The 14,470-nt window shown below is 56.3% G+C and overlaps 8 protein-coding genes across 8 annotated transcripts; 5 read left to right on the forward strand and 3 right to left on the reverse strand.

Moving 5' to 3' along the window:
• Positions 1 to 28: 28 nt before the first annotated feature.
• LTR77_005326 (uncharacterized protein) lies at positions 29 to 1,640 on the forward strand (the record flags this gene model as incomplete). The annotated part of the gene is made up of 2 exons (XM_064802572.1): positions 29 to 439; positions 501 to 1,640. 2 exons carry the CDS (start codon positions 29 to 31, stop codon positions 1,638 to 1,640), a joined length of 1,551 nt encoding a protein of 516 aa, XP_064658697.1.
• A 124-nt stretch (positions 1,641 to 1,764) lies between these two features.
• Positions 1,765 to 2,471, reverse strand: LTR77_005327 (uncharacterized protein; the record flags this gene model as incomplete). The annotated part of the gene is made up of 2 exons (XM_064802573.1): positions 1,765 to 2,148; positions 2,199 to 2,471. 2 exons carry the CDS (start codon positions 2,469 to 2,471, stop codon positions 1,765 to 1,767), a joined length of 657 nt encoding a protein of 218 aa, XP_064658698.1.
• A 1,529-nt stretch (positions 2,472 to 4,000) lies between these two features.
• Positions 4,001 to 5,426, forward strand: LTR77_005328 (uncharacterized protein; the record flags this gene model as incomplete). Its single annotated transcript, XM_064802574.1, has 2 exons — positions 4,001 to 4,868; positions 4,963 to 5,426. 2 exons carry the CDS (start codon positions 4,001 to 4,003, stop codon positions 5,424 to 5,426), a joined length of 1,332 nt encoding a protein of 443 aa, XP_064658699.1.
• Positions 5,427 to 6,164: 738 nt separating this feature from the next.
• Positions 6,165 to 6,626, forward strand: LTR77_005329 (uncharacterized protein; the record flags this gene model as incomplete). The annotated part of the gene is made up of 2 exons (XM_064802575.1): positions 6,165 to 6,441; positions 6,505 to 6,626. The coding sequence occupies 2 exons, from the start codon at positions 6,165 to 6,167 to the stop codon at positions 6,624 to 6,626; spliced, it is 399 nt and encodes a 132-aa protein (XP_064658700.1).
• A 626-nt stretch (positions 6,627 to 7,252) lies between these two features.
• On the reverse strand, positions 7,253 to 9,276 carry LTR77_005330 (uncharacterized protein; the record flags this gene model as incomplete). Its single annotated transcript, XM_064802576.1, has 4 exons — positions 7,253 to 8,276; positions 8,332 to 8,430; positions 8,480 to 9,103; positions 9,164 to 9,276. 4 exons carry the CDS (start codon positions 9,274 to 9,276, stop codon positions 7,253 to 7,255), a joined length of 1,860 nt encoding a protein of 619 aa, XP_064658701.1.
• A 645-nt stretch (positions 9,277 to 9,921) lies between these two features.
• LTR77_005331 (uncharacterized protein) lies at positions 9,922 to 10,495 on the forward strand (the record flags this gene model as incomplete). The annotated part of the gene is made up of 2 exons (XM_064802577.1): positions 9,922 to 10,331; positions 10,384 to 10,495. The coding sequence occupies 2 exons, from the start codon at positions 9,922 to 9,924 to the stop codon at positions 10,493 to 10,495; spliced, it is 522 nt and encodes a 173-aa protein (XP_064658702.1).
• A 941-nt stretch (positions 10,496 to 11,436) lies between these two features.
• On the forward strand, positions 11,437 to 12,565 carry LTR77_005332 (uncharacterized protein; the record flags this gene model as incomplete). Its single annotated transcript, XM_064802578.1, has 2 exons — positions 11,437 to 11,517; positions 11,576 to 12,565. The coding sequence occupies 2 exons, from the start codon at positions 11,437 to 11,439 to the stop codon at positions 12,563 to 12,565; spliced, it is 1,071 nt and encodes a 356-aa protein (XP_064658703.1).
• Positions 12,566 to 12,773: 208 nt separating this feature from the next.
• Positions 12,774 to 14,414, reverse strand: HER2 (Trimeric GatFAB AmidoTransferase(AdT) complex subunit; the record flags this gene model as incomplete). The annotated part of the gene is made up of 2 exons (XM_064802579.1): positions 12,774 to 14,261; positions 14,403 to 14,414. The coding sequence occupies 2 exons, from the start codon at positions 14,412 to 14,414 to the stop codon at positions 12,774 to 12,776; spliced, it is 1,500 nt and encodes a 499-aa protein (XP_064658704.1).
• Positions 14,415 to 14,470: the final 56 nt, after the last annotated feature.

Here is a 14,470-nt window from a genome sequence, read left to right on the forward strand (position 1 = left end):
CCTTCAATCGACACTAGACTAAGCAACAATGAGCTCGCCATCATTGGAGGCTGTCGACCGCCATGACGACCGACACACCACCATCACCTTCGCACCGGGTGATCCATCCAACCCACGCAACTTCCCATCCTGGCGCAAATGGCTCATCGTCTCCGCCATCACACTCGTAGACCTGAGCGTCTCATGGGCCGCCTCTGGCTTCTCGCCAGCCACAGAGGACTTTGAGAAAGACTTCAATGTCAGCGCTGAAGTCGGCGTGCTGGGCCTCTCGCTGTATGTCCTCGGTCTGGCGTTCGGGCCCATGACTCTAGCGCCGCTGAGCGAGTACTATGGCCGGACGGTCATGTACGTGGTGCCGTATGGCATCTTTCTGCTGTTCCTGCTAGGGACGGCGTTGGTGCGGAATTTGGGAGGGTTTCTTGTGTTGAGAATCTTATCGGTGAGCCTACAGCACCTGTCCTATTCAACACTGAGTTCTATATTAATCGAATCGATAACAGGGCCTCTTCAGCAGCGTGACGATAGCAAACTTCGGCGGTACCATCGCAGACCTATGGCCGCGAGACCAAGTCGGCCCGGCAATGAGCCTGTTTCTATGGGCAGCTGTCTGTGGCAGTCCCACGGGCTACTTCCTCCTGTCCTTCGTCGCGGGAAAACGTCCATGGAGACACGTTTTCTGGGCTTTGCTGGGCATCTGCAGCGGCTTCTGGCTGATCATGACCGTCACACTGGTAGGCTTCGGAAACGAGACGAGGCACTCAGTCCTCCTTCGTCGCCGCGCCGCTCGACTACGCAAAGAACGCAATGACAGCGGCCTTGAAGTGCCAGACGAGATGAAGCAGAGATCTCTGGCCCAACTCTTCCGCGTCACGCTTTCCCGCCCATTCCGATTCCTCGCCACCGAAGCCATCGTGCTTTTCGCATCTCTCTACAACGGTTACCTCTACGGTCTATCCTTCCTCTTCAATGGTGCTTTCAACCTTGTCTTCGGGTCAGAAGGCTATGGCTTCGAAACTATCGGTGTCGGTCTCTGCTTCATCGGCTTCATCCTCGGCGTCAGCTTAGGTCCGGTCGTCAACATGTGGCAAGAACGGCGCTATCAGCGAAGCATCCGCAACGCTTCTAACACCTCCAGTACCGCCTCACTTGTGCCAGGAGATGCAGCGACAGCAGAAGAAGACCACTTCCGCAACATGCCCGAAGCCCGGCTCCAACTCGGCAAGATCGCCGGCGTCCTGTTTCCGATCAGCTTATTCTGGTTCGCTTGGACATCTGTTCCTTCGTATAACATCCACTGGATGGTCCCTATTCTGGCTACCGCCCTGTTCGGCTTCAGCTTCTACACGCTCATCCTGATGAGCTACCTGTATGTTGAAGACAGCTACATGATCTTCTCTGCTTCTGCGCTCGCTGGAGTAGGACTAGTGAGGAATCTGGCTGGTGCTGGCTTTCCGTTGTTTGGAACGCAGATGTTCGAGAACGAGGGTTACAACTGGGCCGGCACTATTCTGGCCTGCCTCGCATTGCTGCTCGCCCCCATCCCATATGTGTTAGAGAGGTACGGGGTGAGATTGAGAGCGAGGAGTCCGTATGCTAGGCAGCATATGGATGATGTGGATGGCAAAGATGATGAAGATTAATGGTGGAGGTGGCAACAAGGACGATCCATTCCATCTATCTCGCTGAGGTGGCAGTGTTACACCCGCTGCAGCTGGCCAAGGACTTGTGCGACATTCTCTTTCGACTTCAGCTTCTGGCATCCTTCTACCTGCACATCCAGACCACGGCGACCTGTATCGTGGCAATGAAACCAAAGATCGTTGCTCCAATAGCCACGCTGAGACCAACATTGTGCCTCGCTATCCCAACAACCAAACTCAACACCAACGTCGCGCTCGCTGCCAACAGGAAGGCACCAAAGACTCTGATCTTGTTCAGCCGATGCGCAATGACAAGGACATGGTGCGTCGTCAAAGATTCGAGGCCTGTTGGACGGTATGCGCTGAAGTCTGGTAACCTGTCGAAGAGATTCGGCTGGCCAGCTAAAGACTTCGGACTGGTGAAGCCTCGGATCAAGATGTCGTTTCGAATAACTGCGTCAATCTGGACCTCACAAAAGTCTCGAGACCTCGGAGTCGGCAAGTCCATCTATGACCTGGTCAGCTGAATGTCGACAGCCACGTGCACAGGAGACACACCTCGAGTGTACCGAAGGCGACAAAGAACTCCCGACACAAGAGTACTGCCAGCATTCGATTCCACCAGCCAAGTCGACTTCGATGCCACTGCTTCAGCAAAATGACCTTCTCCGTGGCGGTGCCGGGCAAAGGGAGCTGTTCCATCCATTGAGTCTTGTCGACTTTTTCCAGGCAAATCCAGTTGACGCTCGAGTCAATGGGAGCTGCGGCGTGACCGTGCGACGCCTGTGCTCTTGTCTCATTTTCCTGGTGGTCTGTTGACTGCTTGTCCATCGTGGTGTTTATTTGCGAGGTACTCCATCTCGTCCACTGAACTGGACGCCGTCGTCTTCTATATACCGAACGTGCTGCTTTAAACAAGATGTTCGCCTATGAGCGTCTGAAGCCGTTGCGAGCTTCGCAGAGAACATTTTTCGTTCCACAAGGTAACACAGACTCTCATGTCGACGCCTTTTGCGCAGAACATCTTGTCATTCGACTTAACAAGATGTAGGCACTTCGAGACCTTCGTCATGCTGCGGCGCGGAGAGCGATTGGCCAGCCTCGCCATCGCAGAACTGGGCGCAGCTGTGCATGGTGGCGTGAGCTTTTGCGACTGGGCGGTTAACAAGTTGTTTGCAGCTCTAGCAAGGGGTTAGGCTTCTTGCGCGGCGCAGTAGTGCAGCTCGCGCCGGTACATTCACCAGCTGGCATTGGCAAACATGACTTCAAGTGAAAGCATTGATTCTCCTTTGCTTCCATACGACAACGATAGCGCTGACCCTTGGTACACTGCGTGCGACTTTAGTTACTTCCAGACGTTGTCGGAGCAATATGATGAACCATGTCTTTCGAACAGGCAGAGACAGCTGTCGAGGATGCAGCCCGGATGACTGCTCAGGACACTGGGTGCCACGATGTTGTAGGAAGGGGTGAGGATAGCTGGACATCGCCGCTGTCTTCACACCAATCCCAAAGCTTGGAAGTGGACCAATCTGCTATTCCACCCGTGGCCAAGAGGATCGAGAAGCCTTGCCCCACGCCACTGCGACCATTGCCCACCATCCCGCCGCTCCCCACACCGAACAGCGGATACGGATCCCAACCTATGTCTCGAACAACCTCGGCCGTCAATCGCGGTCTGGTAAACCGTCTTGACCGTGAGTTGGCCACATCACGCGCGGCAAAGCCAGTGAACCAGAAGGTGGAGAATCACCCGCACATCTTCCGATGTAGCGTCTGCCCCAAGCAGTACACTCGCGCTCACGACCTCCGCTCTCACCAACAAACCCACACCGACAAACGACTGGACGTCTGCACCTTGTGCGGCCGAGGCTTCAACTCCGAGAGCAACCGCAAGCGCCATGAACATGCCCTCTGCAAAATCTGCGAAGACAGAGAATCTGAAAAACGGTGGAAACCCCTGCGTTCGGCTGTGTCTCTTCCTGTGAACCCTGAAATCCCGACGAGGGTGGCACGCAAGTTCCATGGCCGATCGACAAGCACGAATTCGCCCGCAGAAAGCCCGACTCATCGGCCACGAGGTTTGCGTGCAACCCTCGCAAGTTCTGGCTTCGACTCCAATGAGCACGATGGAGGACGAATAGAGGAACTACTAGAGGGACTACGCCTCAAACAGAAGCACGACGTATCCCTCGAAATAGAACCTGAAAGAGGTTCCGATGTCCACCCGGAATTGAAGCTCTTAAAAGGTGTCACAGATTGCTGCGGAACGACAGACTGCGACCCCAGATGAGTCCGATTGGATTGGAGTTATCCGGGGCTCTTCCTTTAGCGCCGAGAATGTTTCGTTAGGTACAACGATGTCGAAACGTCCACCCACTACAGACGTCCCGGATCAGCTTGGCCTGCTCAGGGACCTATTCGACGAGTTACGGGATTTGAGCGATGACAAAGAGAGCGACGACGAGCCATACTCTCCGTCTTACCGAGAACACGAGGACTCTCTCGAGCCGTCAGTCAAGCCTTTTTTTTCCAGAGGCAGCGATTCCTCAGTGGAACGGCTATCACAGATCCTTGATGAATTTTCCAGAAGCCGTGCTTCTCAGGAAGATACGCCAGGGGTCGTCAGCTGTGCAGGAGATTCGAGTTCTTCAGGTACCGCTGGTAGTTCATCGCCCGACAGTACCAACGCGACCCAGCTTTCAACTGCGTCTCATAGCAACAGCAATATTGGCAATAAGCGAGGTCGCGATAAGCAGGACGACTGGCAAGACGAGGATGGCGAAAGACGGCCCAACCAGCGTCGGAGTCAAGAGGCAGATGTCGCGACCTCGAGTGACAACAAGTACTGTGAGCGGATTCAATGTATTAGCGAGGGCTGCCGGGGACTTACGCCCAGCATTTCCGAATGGCTGTACGCTTTACATCCATGGCTCTTTTGTGACGAAGCTGACAATTTTGACAGGAGAAAGCTCGAAAGCTGTCACGGCATTTTCTTGTGCTCGCGCTGTTGGCAGACGAAAGGCGCGACGAGGTTGGAAGCCCGGGACCACCAATGCTTCGAGTCGCTATGCGTATGCACGAAGGGCCAACCCGCTCTCGAAAATGGTTTGGGATTACCTCCAGTCTCTCACAGGAAGACGCCACACTCCTGCGAGGAAGGCAAGAAAGCGCTGAAAGAAGCACAGTACAGCTATATTTGTCGCTTGCTCAGAGTTCCGGAGAGAGGTACGTCGATCTTCACGGTCCAGAGCTGGTCTCTGGCGAAGCCTTGTCAGAGGCCACTAGCTTTACCATCGTACGATACGCTGACAGTCTGCAGAATTCGTCTTCAGCAAGAAAGTGTGGCATACCAACGAGAAGTCTCGGAAGACAGAGCGCAGCAGGAAAGAAATTGAGCAAGACATTGCCACTCTCTTACAAAGAAGCCAGCAGAGCTACGCAGACATCGAGAAACAACTTGCTACCGCGCGGCAGGAAATTAAGAAGCTGAGGAGCAACGCAAAGGGATGCGAGGTCGTCATCCTGCAGTTTGCCGAGCGTCTCTGCGAACACCGGAATGCCGTGGGTGTACCACGGTCTTGCAGGATGTTGATCGCCGAGCACGCCCCAGATATACTGGAGGTGGTCGACGGCTTGAAGCCAGCCCCGCCATTGCAATGCCAACCGCCGCCACCACATATAATTCCGAATGCTCCTCAGGGCCAACAACAACAGCCTCAAGCGGACGGCTTGGCGGATATGGACTGGCAGAACCTTGACTTTGACGATTTCCTGAATGGTTGAAAGCCAGGAACCTCGAGCACTCGGCGATCTCGCAAGAACACAGCAAAAGCACCGCCGCCCGAAGAACAGCAACTGTCATTACCGTTCAAGCCCTAGGCCGAAGATGAGCAGTGCTGGTGATCATGCCATCGGGTTGTCCTCGGCATAGTCGCGTGCCGTCTCAACCGTGGAGTACGCGGGTACACATAGGGCAGAGAAAAATCGCGCACTGGGGGCTCCTAGAGTAGCACTTCGCGGTAGACATCTCGTCTGCGTTGTTCCGCAGAACAGTCAACGAGCCCCGAAAACAGACATGTACCATGGTCTGTATCAGTACCATGTTCGCATACCTACGATGTCGTCGTTATCCGTAAGCAGGGAGGATAGAACGTTGCGTTGTTGCTTCTGCTGTACAGGCGCAGGGCATCCTTTCGATATCAGTTTCCATGGTAAGGTTATGTCTTCGTTTATATCTGTACTCCACTGTGAGTTATCGAGAGCATTGTAGAAGTGAAGTGAGGGAGATTCGTCCGCCGTCGGTCAGGATCGTCCCAGCAAGCCAACCGGGCCGATTAAAGTGGGGCGCAATGGAGGCTTGATGAGCTCAAGCTAACAAGCTTGCAAAAAGCACCGACCTCATCGCTCGCTCTCATCTCTCATCTCCGCCGACGCCCGCAGTCACGCTCTTCTCTTCTCACCCACCACAACAACATCACTACCCACCACTCCCCATCGCATCTCCACTCCACCACCACCACCATGCGCTTCCACACCATCCTCGCCGCCACAGCCGCGCTCGGCGCTTCCCTCGTCTCCGCCCAAATCCAGCCCGAGGGCAACCGGATGGGCACCACGTACCCGCCCGTCTGCGGCAACGCCTGTGGACCCATCTTCATCCGCCAGCGCAACTGCGAGGACCGCCGCGCCTACGACAGCCAGGATGAGTGCGTCTGCGACTGGGACGGCGCCAAGAGCCATATCCCCGAGTGCCAGGCGTGCACGCGCTTTGCTGATAGCAACAACGATAACTTGCGGGGTGAGTATTTCATTTTTCCATGATGGTGTGGTGTGGGATGACGGAGCTAACGTGTGTACACAGCGCTGAACCACTACATCAACGAGTGCGACCTGCAGCGGACGACCGTGTCCGGCTCGAAGCCAACCGCCATGCCGTACGCCGCGGCCGGTGCCGTCGCGATGGGTTTGATGGCTGCGTTGTAAGTCATGTGATGGGTGTGTCGGTGGAATGAGGAGATTATGTGGATGCATGGGATGGTGGAGATGAGTCTCGGAAGGTTGAGGAAGATGCTATTCATGCGGTCGGGTCTTGTCGGCGGTGTTACTTGTACACACAGTTAAGAGGCATGTATTAAGCACTGATTGAATACTCTTCTTCCTCCACTTCATGATTGCCCCGCCCCCATTGCATTGCTCTCGTTCATAACAGATCTAAGCTGGACATCATCGCCGTGGAAATGGATCACTACCACGCTGCACAGCATTAACTCTACGATGCAAGTTTCTTGCACTCAGCCCGCGCGTTCTGGAACATCACACTGACTGGCTAGAACTCGATCCAACACCTTATCTGAAGGCGGCAATGAGGAGGGCTAGCTCACTGGACACGACCAGAGCGCGCCACTATAGAAGACAGAGCTCAGCCGACCGTCCATCAAACTTTAAGCCAGCGACAACGGGTCGTCAATAAAGCTGAATCCCAACGCAGAGACGATAGCGAACATGCGTGGTACTCCAAGCTCCCGTAAGCGTGGCAAGACACACACTTCACAAAAGCCGATTCATCACACGTATCTGTCCTCGTACCAAGCTACGAATGCAAACCATCGCTAAGCCCATGAAAAATGCTCCATATGCAAATAAACATCCTTCCCCCCACTCCTCACAATCCCCAACTGCTCCGCCGCCACAGCCTGGGAGACATCATTCTGCATGCTCAACGGCCCACACACAAACACGCCCAGTTGATCCGTCGACGACGCCGACGCAACCTCCGATCGCACGAGCGCGGGTAAGTCTGGTCGAGCGTCGATGTGTCGAATCTGCTGCGTGTCCATTGAGCTGGACGTGGCGTCGGAGTCTGAGCCGTGCCGGGGGGAGATGGCGATGTCGAGGGCTTTTTCGGGCTCATCGAGTTTTTGCAGGAATTGGCCGGTAAGTTTGGGCGCTTCGGCGTTGGCGGAAGAGCCGGTGTAGTAGAGTTCTACTTCGATGTCTTTGGGGAGGGTGTCCATGTCGAAGGTTGAGAGGAGTTGGTGTAAAGTTTCTTCGAACCATTGTCGGGTGGCGAGGTCGCGGGTCGCCAGCACGACTCTCGCGCTCGTAGAGACGGCGTCCTTCTCTCCAACGGGCTCAAGCTGGCGTTGTCGCAGATAGGCAGTAAGCACCGGGATGATCCATCCCGCACCAGAGCCTCCAGCGATGATCAACTGCTGTCGACTTTGCTGCAGCTTCCGCATGTCAAACCCGCCGTATGGCCCATCAATGAGCACTCTCATGCTCCCGTTAGGATAAGCTTCCGCCCAGCGTGCCAGCCGAGCGGTAAAGCCGCCTTGAGGACGAATGTAGAAGACGAGCTCAGACTCCGTTCGCTCGTACACGCTCGCTCGCTCGGGCAAGGAGCATGCGGTGAATGGATGGATGGTCCAGGCGTGCATGCCGAGACCCATGAAGCGGACGAAGAAATGCTGTCCGACCGCCCAAGTAGAATGCGTGGGAACTTTGACGCAAATGAAGCCGTTGGTAGACAAGCTGATGGTTGCTCGCTTGTTAATGCCGTGTTCGAAGTAGACGCGCGTTTGGCGGTGGAGCCAGGAGAGGGAGAAGAGGATGCCGGTGGCGATGAAGTAGTCCCTTCAAAGTATGTTAGCTCTAGCACAAATCCAGGGGTGGTTGTGCCGAGACTCACCACGATGACAGCGTGTAGTCGCAGTGGAAGAACAAGAACAGCATGAAGATCAAAGCTGCAAGAAAGTGGCTGAACTTGAAGAACTCGTAGGACCATTTCCTGCTTGTCGTCAGCACAGGCTACTAGACGTCGACAACGTCTCACTCACCGAAACGGCCCAAACGAAGCAAACGTCAACCACCCCTGCGCAATCAACGCAACCACACCCGTCCAGTAGAACACACTGGTATTCCACGACTCCTTCATGGTGCCAGTCTTGAAATTATACACGATAAACGGGAACGTATGCAGCAGCGCGGTGATAAAGAACGCATACGAGATCCACCTATGAAAGACCTGCAGCTTCTCATGGCTCACCCCCGTCACGGCGGAGATGAAGTTGCTCTTCCCAGCAGTCGCGAAGACAAACGGCATGCATCCAAGGGACAACCACCCAGACCGCGTCGCGAGTGGGGGAGAACTGCCGTAGTCGACTTTGTCCGTGTTGGGCCAGTAGAATGGTTTGGGCGCCAGAGTCATGCACATGAAGTAGATGGTCCCGATGGCACCGAGGGCGAGGACACCGAGGGGTGCGGAGTTCCAGTTCAAAGCTGGAATGCGGAAGGATCTGTAGCTGAGATAGCGGTAGAGGGCGGTTTTCCTTCGGACTGTCCTGTTCTGCGCGAGCGACCTGGACATGAAGTTGTTGAAGAAGTTGCCGACAGCGAAGACGAGGATGCAGGCCGTGAAGAAGGCGGTCGTGGGAACGGCGTATCTGTGGTCTGCTTCAGACCTGGACCACCTCTATTAGCACTTTTATATGCTGATGTTGTGGTGTTGATCGTGGACCTACCAGAACCGCCAGTAGCCCTGTTGATACTCGCACTGAGACTTGTCGTCGAGCATGCACATGTACTCGCGCCATGCGTGCAGCGACATTGGGCCTCCCAGCCATGGTATAGGCATCTTGACGAACGAGTAGACAACACCGTCTTTGTGGTTTGACGATGAAGACGACGCGCTAGGAGAAGTTTCGTCTTTCAGGATGGAGTGTAGATGGAGGAGTAGGAAGCAAGGAAAGTCATCTTACACCAATACTACCTCTAACTCACTCTTACACCCGCACGACGGTCTCGACTATCCGAGTCCATCGGCAAGCGTCACTCACCGTTCGCTCTTGCCCGGAAAAATGGCTGTAGTCGGGCAGGCGTACTAGCCACTTTGGGCGATTTGAGCAAATATGAGAATCTTGGCGGGTCCTCATCGACCTCACCTCCTTCGTACTGGCGGCTGTAGCGGCGAGAAGCAGCGTCGTTAGCGAGGGTGTGGGCAGGTAGGTGGAGTCTCGATTGCATTCACTTCTCGTCTCGTACTCTTACTCCCTCAATCACACTCGTGCACGAGAGGGTCCTCGAGCATTTGGACATCTCTAACCCAACCTCGATCAAAAGACACTACGACTGCCAACACGATCTACGGCTCATCTACCAGCTTCTCCGTCAGCCCAAGGCATCTCGCTAGACCTACACCATGCTCAATCCACGGCACGACGGGCACGACGAGCATTCAATGGCCATGTCAATGTCCGGCATGCACATGGCCTCCTCCACCATGGCAATGTCCAGCATGCCCTCCTCATCCTCCTCTGCCAGCATGTCCGGCATGGACCACGGCTCAATGCCAGGCATGGACCACGGCAGCACGGGCATGACCATGGTGTTCTTCACGGCCACCGACACGCCGCTCTACTCGACGGCGTTCACCCCTCACACGACGGGACAGTACGCTGGGATCTGCGTCTTCCTCATCGCGCTGGCATTCATCTTCCGCGGGCTGATAGCGCTGCGATGTAATGCTCTAACGCTGTGGGCGATGTGGAGGCGGAGGCAGGATACGAGGATTCTGCTGCGGGAGCCGGTGAATGAGCGGTTGGCCAAGCTGGCGGATCGGCCGTGGAGGATCAACGAGGCTGCGGCGATTGCGGTGTTGGATGTGATTTTGGTTGGGGTGGGGTACTTGCTGTACGTCTTTTGTCCTCTGCTATGTGTGATCGACTACTGACACTGTATGCAGGATGCTGGCGGTCATGACGATGAATGTGGGCTACTTCATGTCGGTGCTCGGAGGCACGTTCTTGGGAAGTTTCATTGTCGGGAGATGGACGGGTGCTGCTGTAGTACACTAGACAACTCGATGAAGCTTGAAATCTGCAAGATTGCGCCTGTCATGTCACTCATCTTACGCCGCCGCTCTCCTGCTTGTCGGTGCTGAAAGCGAGGCGTGAGTGGTATGGAATGGTGCTGCAAGCTCAACTTACGATCTAGCATCAACGACGACAGAGAGGCGACAGCACTTCAGCATCCGTACTCCGCCACGATTTGACAAAGGTCATTCGGTGGTCGTACGGATCTTCGTGGCCCAAAATCTCAAGAGCGTCGGCAAGATGGGAAGCTAAGATTCTCAATATGAGGCGCTGCTTGAGTGCCCTCGCCTGCCCGCGCAGCAATGAATCCAGCACCATCTCGACTACCGTTGGGTATACCTGGGAAGGAATATTGCCACCTCAAAGGTCATCCTGTATTGCAACACTGCGGGATGGTGGATAATTGGGAAGATGGCGGGCGGTATCGGTGGCTCGTCGCATTTTAGTGGTCTCTGAGGCTGCAAAGGCGGTTCTGCAATGATAGCAGCATGCTCCGTTGTATCTTTGTAGTCAGTTGTAGATGCTAGAGCGACTTCCATCCACCTGACTGTCCATCTGTATTGATATCTGCACCCTTATCTTAGCGCGTGTGGATAGAGTTTATGGAATGCGGGGACCGTTTCACGCTTCAAGAGATCAGCATGTGCGCAGGTGCAGCTGCCATTCGTTGCCTTTGCTTTCAGCCTTCCTGCACCTGCGCCTTCCACCACCTCTCACCACACCGCTCGTGCTAAACCAGCATGGCACCCGACGTCAACAGCCTCCCTTCCTCTCCGAGAACGGACCGGCCACGCCCAGCGTCAGCGCGTACACCCTCCGACACGGCGTCGAGGCGGACATCAGCACACTTGCACATGCCGCCGCCGCCGTCCGCGGCGACAGTCTTGAATCCGCGCAGTCCCACGCTTGGGGGCAATGAAAGCATGGCCGTTCCGCTAAGACACCCACGGCCCATGACGGCGGCTGAGGTGTATCTGGAGTGCGAGAAGGAGCAGGAAGCTGTGGTATGTCTGCTAGAATATACGATAAGGCGGCAGAAGGGATGCTAACAATGGACAACAGGTCAACCGTCTCACGCGTGAACTGACTGCTCTACGAGCCCAGAACGCGTCAGTCGCCTCCAACACCTCCCAATCCTCAACTTCCACCTCCGCCTCGCTGCTGCCTGTCGACATCTCCGACCCAAATCCAGCCCACCAGCTTACAGGAGCAACACACCCCACACCCTCCCGCAGGCACAGATCCTCAAGCTCGCTCAGCACACGAAGCATGAACACTCCCTCTACAACCGCGTCCGTCGCCAATAGCGGCATCACCAACACCTCCACCCAAACGCAAGCAGGAAGTACTGTCAGCCACCCCATCGGCAGCGTCTCGCAAGCATCCGCAGACCGTGCAGCAGCAGCAGGAAGTCTCAGCCGTCAGCCTTCAATATCAGCATCAGGCAACTCCACACCAGCAAGACAATCCCTCGATATCCCACGTCCCGCCCAATACACCCTCCCCCACCGCCCATCCATCTCCCGGGACCACTCCTACGCCTCCCAAACCACAGCAGCCTCCTCCAGCGCCGCTCACGCAGGCACACCACACCCGCAATCCCCAGTCCAGAACTTCACCACCCCGCACTACACCGACACCGCCGCCTACCGCTCCGAAATGGAACTCGTCAAGGTCGAGAACGAGAACCTCCGTCAGCGCGTTCGCGCACTCGAGCGAGCTCTGCAGGCCAGGAGACGGGATAGTAGCACCTCCGACGTCACGCGGCCTGATCTTAGCAGCAGCACCACACGCCGGACTCGAGACAGGGACTCGATGAATCCAGCGAGTCCGCCGATGAGCAGTCCAGATTCGAGAGCAACGTTCGGGGGCGTGCCGGCTGGTGTGGCGGCGTGGGCGGCGGGTGATGGTGGGGTAGGTGGTGTGGCGCCGCCGAGGGAGAGGAGCGAGAGTCAGAGTACGACGGCGAGTTCGAGGAGGGGGTTACCCGCGGAGGATGATGTGAGGTTGGGGGAGAGTGCTGGGAGCGTGGGGATCGGGAGGGGTGCGTAGGCATCATGACTGGGGAAGGAGGGCATGGCAGGAGCAAAAGCAGAGGTCTAGGACTTCTTGTGTGACACAGCGAGGTATGACATGATCAACAGCGAGCGCGGCGTTCAGGAACGAAAGCAAGGGGTCGGCGCGATGACAGCAGCCGATCAGAAGTCAGAATAGCTCCGATATATAACATAATATCTTACACCAGGCAAATCTATAATAATCACCACAACCCCTCAACCACCTCCCCCGCCCCCAGCACCCCCTCATCATCCCCCAACTGCCCAATCACCTGCACGCCCACCGTGCTCACATCTCCCTCCTCCATCCCCTCCCTCACTTCCGCTGGCAGAGGCACCGGAACGCTCAAAGCGGGTAGACATGCCAGACTGGCGGGGACGGTGAAGACGTCGTTCATGTAGTGCTCGAGGGCGGATTGCTGCGCGATTTCGGAGAGGGTTGGGGGGAGGGTGGGGGTTGTGGGGGTGAGGATGATGTCGACTTTTCCCTTCCCATCTTCCTTATTCTCGTCCGAGGGTAAGGGAGCGGGGCGCTGCGCGGTGTCCTCGTGCAAGGGGTGCGGCAAAGCGAACACGGCATCAAAGTCCCGCGATACCAGTCGTCGAATTTTCTGCGCTTGGATGAAGTAGTTGTGCATCGCTTCGGAACTTAACGTGTACGCTCCTAGCAATATACGTCTGCGTACTTCGTCGCCGAACGCTTCGCCACGGGTCGCAGCGTAAAACGGAAGCGGTGGATCCTCCTTCGGCCGCGCGTCGGGGCCGGATGTGCGGTACCCGTAGCGGATCCCATCGTATTTGGCGAGGTTGGAGGAGGCTTCGGCGGGGGCGAGGATGTAGTATGTCGAGAGCGCGAGTTTGCTTGTGGGGAGACCGATGGGGATGAGTGTGTGGCCTGCGGCTTGGAGACGGGTGAGGGTGGAGGCGTAGGCGGCGCGGACGGCGGGGGAGATGGAGGTGGTGAGGTAGGAGGTCGGGACACCAATTCTCATCTTTTTACCTCTGCCAGCTGTGCTGCTCCGTTTGCTGCGTATCCGCTGCCGTACAGACGGTAGCAGGGACGTCGGATCCCGCTCATCGTACACATCCAGCACCCCAAACACCTTCCTCGCATCCCCAACCGTCCGTGCAAGCACGCCCACCGTGTCCATCGAATTCGCATACGCCACCACCCCCCACCGCGACACACACCCATAACTCGGCTTAAACCCCACCACCCCGCAATACGCCGCCGGCAACCGCACACTTCCCCCCGTATCCGTGCCCAGCGCCGCCCACGCCTTGCCCTCCGCGACAGCTACCGCGCTGCCGCCGCTACTGCCACCTGGAGTTAAAGGCACACCGTTTCGACTGAAAGGGCTTATGGCGGGGCCGTGGAAGGAGGACTGCGTGTGCGAGCCCATACCGAACTCGTCGAGGTTCGTCTTGGAGGAGATGTATGCGCCATGTTGTTGCAGGAGGGTGATGACGGTTGCGGGAAAGGGTGAGGGGTAGTTGTGGAGGGCGCGTGAGGCGGCGGTCGTGGGCGTGGCGGTAGTGAGGATGTTGTCTTTTATTGCTATCGATTTGCCTGCGAGGGAGCCGTTGGGGTGGGATTGGGTTGGAGGTGGTGGTTCGGCGGCCGCGTTGATGATGGCATTGGTGTTGCTGCTGGAGTACGGTCGGAGGTGGGTGTTGCGCGAGGCATTGTTCTGTATTGATGTGCGTGCTGCATGGGCTGGAAGGCGCAGACGGCGCATCACATCTTTGTTGTTGGTAGAGCGTGTGGGTGTGATGAGGTGAGGTCTGGAGATGCTTCAAGCTCGGATACGCTTGGGCCATCTACCTCCTACCAAAAAAACCATCTTCCTGGATGACAAAAAAAGCGTAACAGCTCCCTCCCAAATCCTGTCACGCTTTT

Source organism: Saxophila tyrrhenica (assembly GCF_035928015.1).
Source record: "Saxophila tyrrhenica strain CCFEE 5935 chromosome Unknown scaffold_8, whole genome shotgun sequence".
Lineage (NCBI taxonomy): Eukaryota > Fungi > Ascomycota > Dothideomycetes > Mycosphaerellales > Extremaceae > Saxophila > Saxophila tyrrhenica.